This window comes from Larus michahellis, chromosome 3 (assembly GCF_964199755.1).
Source record: "Larus michahellis chromosome 3, bLarMic1.1, whole genome shotgun sequence".
In the NCBI taxonomy this organism is placed as follows: Eukaryota; Metazoa; Chordata; class Aves; order Charadriiformes; family Laridae; genus Larus; species Larus michahellis.
In genome coordinates, this window is record NC_133898.1 from 28,665,114 (window position 1) to 28,672,745 (window position 7,632).

Below are 7,632 nucleotides of genomic sequence, written 5' to 3' on the forward strand. Positions count from 1 at the left end.
CACTTGTAGAGTTATCTTATAACCAGAGGGAGATAAAGGCCCAAGAGAATTCACCAAATTTGTTACAGTAATTTCTGTGAATGTTAACTTGCAAGAGGCTTGTGCTCCCAACAAAAGAATCCACAAAAGCTGAGACACCATGAATTGTTGGAGCAACTGCCCACAACAGAGAGGCTCTGGCAGTCCCAGGGAGCAGGGGGAACCTTGTGTCAGAACACAGAAAGCTCAGGTCTCTGTTCTAGCTGCTCCAAAGTATAACTGCTGTCAGAGCAGAGCACTAATTTCCTCTTCTCATACAACTCTACTAACAAAACTAAGAGTTTCAGAGTAACAGGAACTAATCAAGAGGAGGAAACCTGTATTGTATCCCATGCTCCCCCATTTGCTGTCCAGATCATCCACTCCACTGTTAGCTTTGAGTCACCTGCCTTTGCAAGCTGAAAAACCTGGCTCAGATACATTTTTTCAAAGAATATGGGCACTATGAGGGAAGTTGAGCTTGCAAAAGTACCTCTTACACAGAGGTACTAACTATTGCACGTTGTCTTCCTGTTAAAAGGGAAATGTCCATGCACACATTTCCTACTCCTTACATCCAAATGATATCTGTTGACTAGAATCTAGACCTTCAACTAGAAATTAAATACATGCGGTTGTTAGCTTGCCTTAGTCTTCATACTTCTCTGTGTAGGCAAGCCCTCTGAGGATGTGTATTTCTTCCCTGATTCACACCCTGTACATAATTCTCCATTCTCTCATAAGTAGGATTTATTTAAAATTATGAGACAGAAGGATATTTGTGATTATTCCACTTGTAATAAAAACCTAAAAGATGAACTGGCCTATAATTTCAGAGGCAGAGTTCGCTGAAGAACCTTATTCAATATAACACAAAATCTGGTCCAATCCAACATCTAAGTTATTCTGAAAGTATCATTATAGGTGAGTTTTGCCTACGGATGTTACAAGCAGCTTCTCTGGGCCAAACCAGGTTCTTAATGTCTTACTCTACAAAGGAATTCTGTATCGATTTTTATGGCACCCTCCTTTAAGAAAGACTGCAACATACAATTTAGTTAGGAGAACAAGTTCATCTTCTGGGTAACGCAAGAAAATTCTTAAAATAGTAGTAGTAGTTCATACTACTAATAGCTGTTTCCATTTTGTGCGCAGACTCAGGAAGACACATTACTTCAGTTTCCACTAGCTACGGTAATCTGAATGATTTCACGCCCGAGCATTTTGACAGGAACATTTGCACTATTTTATCACACAGATTCTGACCACAGCTGCCCCGCAATTCTCTCCCTCAGCCTGCCAAAATGTCCACATATGCCAACCTCCACACTTCCAGCATACATTCAGACACAATACAATTCTTTATTCTGGCTGATAGCAGCAATATCATATCAGCCTTTTTAATACCTTAGTCCCTGAGCCTGCTGACTGTTAGACAGACTGATTACTAGAAGCCCAAGGATGCGATAGCAAAGCAAAGCTCTCTATCCTCTTCTCTCGAAGAGGCGGTATACCCAGGGAGTCCATAAAACACGTTCCTGAAGCACCTATCTATAATCCCCAGACACTGGAGGCAGACACCAGGCAGGACCGCCAGCACTTTCCGCATTAGGTACCCCTTACTCGGCGCCCCTGCACTATGCCGGGAGCAGCTTTATTCAGTCCCCCTCCCCCGGAGGCAGCACCTCGTCCGGGACGCGGAGCCCCGACAGACGGGCGCCAGGCGAGTCGGCACCGCCACCCGCCCGGGGCCGGCGGGCTGCCGGGCCAGCCTGCCCCCGGGCACGGCGGGACACCGCCTCCCTTCGGGGAGACCCACGGGCATGGGCCGGCCGCCCAGAGCGCGGCTCCCCCCCCCTCGCTCCCGTGCCCCCCGGTACGCGCCGGCCGCCAGCTGCAGCCCCACAGCGGCCCGCCAGCAGGGCCCGGCGCCTGTCCCCCTCCGCCCGCGGCTCACCTGGTGCCGCCCACGTTGAGCTGGATGATCTCCCCGCTCCCGGCGCCAGCGAAGCCACCGCCGTTCCCCGCCATCTTCCCCGCCGCCTGCTCCGGCCGGCGCCCGCCGCCGCCTCCCGCCGCTGCCGCCGGAACCTCGGGGTCGAGGGAAGCAGCGGCGGGGCAAGGCGAAGGCGGCGGCGGGGAAGGGGGAGGCGGGGGATCGGCCAGCGGGCCCGCGCAGCCCTCTGCGGCGGGCAGGGCAGGGGCGGCGGCCGGCCGGCTGCGGCCCCGCGGACTCCCCGCCGCTCAGGCCCAGCCGGGCCGCGCCGCCTCCCCACTCCGAGCGGGGAACGCCATGGCAACGCGGGAGGCACCTGGAGGAGGGGGGCCGGCGCGGGCCAAAATGCCTCGAACGGTTCGCGGAGCGGCGCCGGCTGCGAAGCGGCGGGGACCCCCCGCCCGCTGCGGCGGCTGGGGCGGGGGCGTGGAGTGGGTCAACACCACCCCAGGGAAAGGGACGCGCCCGGAAGGGGCCGGGTGCGCTCGGCGGCTCCCGCGGCGGGGTCCCGCCTGCGAGGCGGGGCCGGGCCGGGCCGGGCAGGTGAGCGGGGCGGGGTGGGGCGGGGCGGCTGCTGTGGGCCCTTGTCACCCCGGGCGGCGGCCCGGCCTGCTTCGGCTCGGCCTGTACTGTGAGGCAGGCGCTGCCAGCCCGCCCTGGGCGCGGCGTCACGGCTGGAGGAAAAGGAGCCAAGAAGGCGGAATTCTTGTCTTTTGTGTTTTTAGAGGAAGGGGGGAGCCATCTGTGCCGCCATGAGGCGGCAGCGACCCCAGCGTAAAATCAAGCCAGCGCTAGCGAGGCCCTGCGGGCCTTGCGTCTCCCTCGGCCCGCAGGGAGCCCGGGCCGCGGCGTCACATCTCCAGTAAAGGGCAGCGCCGTGACAGAGACACAGAAACACAAAATTCGTTGAAAACTCAAGGGGAAGGCAGCGGTGGCACCGTGGTGTTTAAAGCCTGGGTTGCAGCCCGCCCTTCCTAATCGGTTCTGCACTGATGAAAGGGGAAAAAATGGTAGGCACGACAGATCTGAGCCCACAGTGCAATTTGAGGAAGAAATCCACCACAGCAAGTGAAGGAAAATTGAGAAGGAAATAAATGACAATGCGGTTAGCAGAGGAAGTAATAAAACTGTGGTTTTAAATTGTGAGGGTAGGATTTAAGATTAATTCCTACACTCAAACAAGGAGAGGAATAAGCAAATATGAGCCTGATATTTTAATTAATTTTAAGCAAAATTTGCCTAGAGATTGAAAACACTGGGAGGACGCACACCCTGTTTAAACCTAATGTGTTTCTGTGAGGAAACCTGGATAGAGTTGAAGCATGCTCAAAAATTATATTTTGAAAATGCTGTAAGAGTTTTGTGACCAGTCAGGGAATAAACTGCTTGAAGTTAGCTGGCCACTTCCTCACCTGCATACCTTGGAAATTCAAGTTTTAGTCCTCTATTCGTATCATAGAGCCCAATTGACCAAAGCTATGGAGGTACCTTTGCTAGGCAGTAAAGTATTTTGGAGAAATGACTTTGCTATCACAAGGCCCTACCACTATCGCAGAGAAACACACAGCCGTGTTTGGCTTCTTGGGCTAATTGGCTAATGAGCACAGTGTATTTAGCTTGGGCAAGGAGCCTACTAATACTACTGTAACGTGTTCTGAGTAAGTTAGTACAGACGCTTCTACGGTGTGTTTTGCCCTACAGCCTAAAGGGAAGGGAAAATTAAAAAGCAGCCAAATGTGTCACCAAGCCCTGGACATTCATGCTTTCTGCATGCTTTGTAGACTGGCTGTAGTTCAGGCTTCTTCGGTTTAAGAAGAGCCCGCTTTTGGATTTCTGCTAAGTTGTCTTCTCCTTCCCTGGAGCATATAATAGGAAATAAAAAATGTTCAGGTGTGGTATCAGGCAGAGAAGGAAAATGAACTTCCTCTCCTATGTCCTGGGGGAGTCCTCTAACTATTAAGGTATTGGATAAGAGAGTGGGAAGGGATATTTCTTTTCTTGTATTTGGAAGGAAGACTGACACTCCCTACTTCAACCCATCAGCTTTGAAAAGAAAAACTTAGGTCAGCGAGGGTTTGAGGCTGTGGATCATGCTTGGAAACCATACCCTTCGAACCTAGCACAGAGGAAAGACTTTGCGTAGAAGACTTGCACCTATCCTCAGTGTTTCTTGTGAGACATTTTGAGTGGCCGCTCTTTAAGTCAGCTGACTGAAAGATCACTTTTCTGCATGCCTAATTCAATCATGTTTTATAAGGAATCTAGTAGCTTAGGTAGTCAAGGACTATAAATTGCACTGCGACTGGTCGCGTGTCTTAAAGACATGGCGCTGTAAGCATTGCGTATATAAATGCTTCCGTGGCCCAACTTGCTTAGATCACTTTTGAAAAATATGTCTTAGGCTCCTAAATTGCGTTTGCCTTACAGTGCCTAAACACCATTAAATTTGAGATTCACCTCTTCTTAAATAAAACATAAACACCATTGGCATTTGTCATTCGATTAATGAAACTCAATCCGGGAAGAAGCAATGTGAGAAAATCAGCTGTGCATCGATGCATTCTCTGACAGCTGCACTCCTCAAACACTTCCACTAGATGCCTCTATTGTTTTTAAAGTAAGCTTCCAGAAGGCAATTCCTTTTAGCCTAACCATTTAAGGCACATTCTCAAGACCATTTCTCTTGATGTTGCAATTAAAATACATTATTTGCAATCACTCCAAAAAAAAAATTCCAAGTCATTTCAAAGCACACATCACATCAGTGTTATACAATATTAATATACAAAGCAACTTTATGTTGCTAGTTTCTATGATCCTTTTATTAATTCATCAAAAAAAAAAAACCCACCTGTCAAAAAAGGGCCATGTGGCATTATGCAAAAAGTAGACATCAGAATTAAATATACATGCTTCTGAGCAGTGATTTTACAGTTTAGGAAACAAGGAGGCCCATGCAATCAATTACGGGCTATGTGGTGGTGCACATTGTAATTTGGTCTCTTTAATTGCAATAACTGAAGCTGAGAGTACAAGGAAGGGTTTCTTACACACTTTTTTCCACCTGGGTATGAGTACGGTTTTCTTGGGGAGGATCCTGCTTTCTGGCCAAGCAGCTAATTATTCCATTCAAAAGAAGGCAAATTCTGATGTATAAATTGTATTCAGAGACACCTCCCAATCGCATCATTGCCCTTAAGCCACTTAAAATACAAGTCTAGCGAGGAATTGCTACTCTTTGCCACGTTTGCCAGGTACCTGTTTTGCTAAGTTATTACCTGAGAAACAATTTATCTCCCCAAGGAGCCAGAGGAAGTTAGGTAATAAATTCCTTCTCTGCCTCCACAGCAGACCCATAGTGTGGGAGATTTTGCACCACCCTGGGCAGGCCCCTTTCCGACCACTTACACCAACGCTAAATGCGGTGCAGCAGCCCGTGCGACAGAACAGCGTGGCTGGACACCAATTCCTGTGATGTATTTTCAGCTGTTTATATAAAGCCCAAGTCAGACTTTTTTCTTCTTTTTGTTTTTCGTAGCATCTGGTTTGGAAAACCACTTAAAAGTTTTGGAAGTGAATAAGCATTTAATTTTGGTGATGATATAATGTGTTACGTTATTATTGTCTCGGTTGCTATTTTAAAATAAAAGTCACTTTGCATATTTGAGTGGAGGGGGAGGCCCTCAGCAATTTTAAGTCCCCATCTTTTTTTTTAAACTATTTTCTCACAAAACGTGAGAATGTGGTGACAGGGATCTTGTCTCTCTATCTTTCTGTAAACTGTCATCTTGATTGCGGCTGTTATACAATAATAATGCCATATCAGACATTCTCTACCATCTGCTCTAAAGGGAGGAGCCTTGGAGTCTCACCAATGTAGTCACTCTGGGAAATGGTACTATGAGTCACTAGGAACAATAGTTAGTGCATGCTCAGTTTTTCCCCAGCTTTGCTTACAAGGGTCCAAAGTTTGTAGGTATTCACTTAATAGCTGGAGTCCAGTAAAGAGGACTAGAATAACTTTAAATAGGCCACAGGGGAGAGAGGAAGCTCATGGGAGTAGGTGGAGTATGCATTTTTTCATTCCTGAGCGTACGGTTGTTGCTTGCGAACTGGGAAACAACCTTTCTTTTCAGCTCCAGATGCAGTGCTGCACAGTGGGCGGCTACCAGGGATGTTCCCTTTGCCCAGAGCAGCTCCGCCCCACAGCCAAATAAAAGGGATGTTGGCAGAAATTACTATAAAGGCCTTTTTAACCCCTTTTAAAATAGAATGGAAGGATGGAGACAATAGATCCAGGATTAGCTTCCTAGATGGGGAAGAAAGATTCTGCAACCTCCTGTAAAGAACTCTGTATCCAAGTCTGCTGAATCCCTGGAAAATTCTTAAAACCTTCATTTTCAGGAAATAAGTCTTAAAATCTTCATGTTCAACAAGTCCGGGGGAGAATATTGTTATGCTCCAGAATAGCATTTGTTCTCAGTTACCAAGTGTGGGACATCCGCTGATCCTGCTAGAGAGCACTACTGAGTTCTGCTCCCCAAAGGGCTGCCAGGACTGCATGCCACTCAACAGCTTTTCTTTCAGAATTACTGCAGTTAATTTTTTTCCCTGCTAAACTAAAAAAAATTAAATAAATAAAATCTGCCAACTGTCTTTTTGAAAATTGCCTCCTCTTCCCAATACTCTAGACATATTTAATGTGAAAATAAGTGTTAAATTAATCACAACCTAATGATTTTGAGTGTATTCTGGCAGATCTGGGTATGACAAGAGACAGCTCAAGTACAGTAAATTTTGTGTGTTATTTTACTAGTATATGCTGTGTCCACAGCGTGGGGCTATTTGCTAGTACATCTCTATTGTGAAAGGCTAGGCTTTTTCCTCTTCAGGACAGTGGAAGAATGCCACTGCTGCAAGCTCCAGTTTGATTTGAAAATCCCTTGAGTTTGTGTGCAATGTATGCATTTGTGTTCATCATTTAAGTCATGCAGCTAAAGTTGTCTACTCTTCCGTATTGAGTCAGATTCTGTTTATGAACTGGATGTAGCTAGTAATCAAATATCTTCCCTAAGACTGCAGTCTATCCTAGACTAACAGGGTTAGCTTCTACTAAGTTAGTACAGCTTCGTTTATGTTGGATTGCTGTGTAAGCAAGCACCACTGTATAGCAGGCTGAAGCCCAATAAATAGCTGTATATACTGTCAGGTATGAAATCAAAAAGGCACAGGTTGTAACACAGACATTTACCCGAAACATTAACTCATTTATGTCTTTCGTTCGTTTGTCAAGGACTGTTCATCGGTCTGGGTTTGTTTGTAAGAATGACAAAGAGGATTGAAGAGCATGCATATTAGAAAAAAACTTTCTTAAAGATAAGAACAAAACACAAATTCTGAAAGCAATCTGTGAAAAAAATTTTATATACTCAATTATTTTGTTCTCTTTATGCTCCTTCTGACATATTTCAGCCCATCAGTGTTGATTATGCTCAAGCATTTTAGTGCTTGTTTTGTAGTTCCTTGTTTAGATTACCACAATTGAAGGGGCAGAGACAGAAACTTTGTATTCTGTATGTGAAGTCAACACTGGAACACCAAAAAGTTTTTTGACTTCT

General features: G+C 46.7%; 1 protein-coding gene across 1 annotated transcript in view; it reads right to left on the reverse strand.

The window, feature by feature from the left end:
* The window catches only part of KCTD3 (potassium channel tetramerization domain containing 3), a 31,172-nt gene extending 28,699 nt beyond the window's left edge, over positions 1–2,473 (reverse strand). Inside the window, exon 1 of the mRNA XM_074579440.1 lies at positions 1,976–2,473. Coding sequence (XP_074435541.1) covers positions 1,976–2,049 — 74 coding nt within the window. The 5' untranslated portion in view covers positions 2,050–2,473. The remainder of the gene's footprint in view (positions 1–1,975) is intronic.
* Between the last annotated feature and the right edge of the window lie 5,159 nt (positions 2,474–7,632).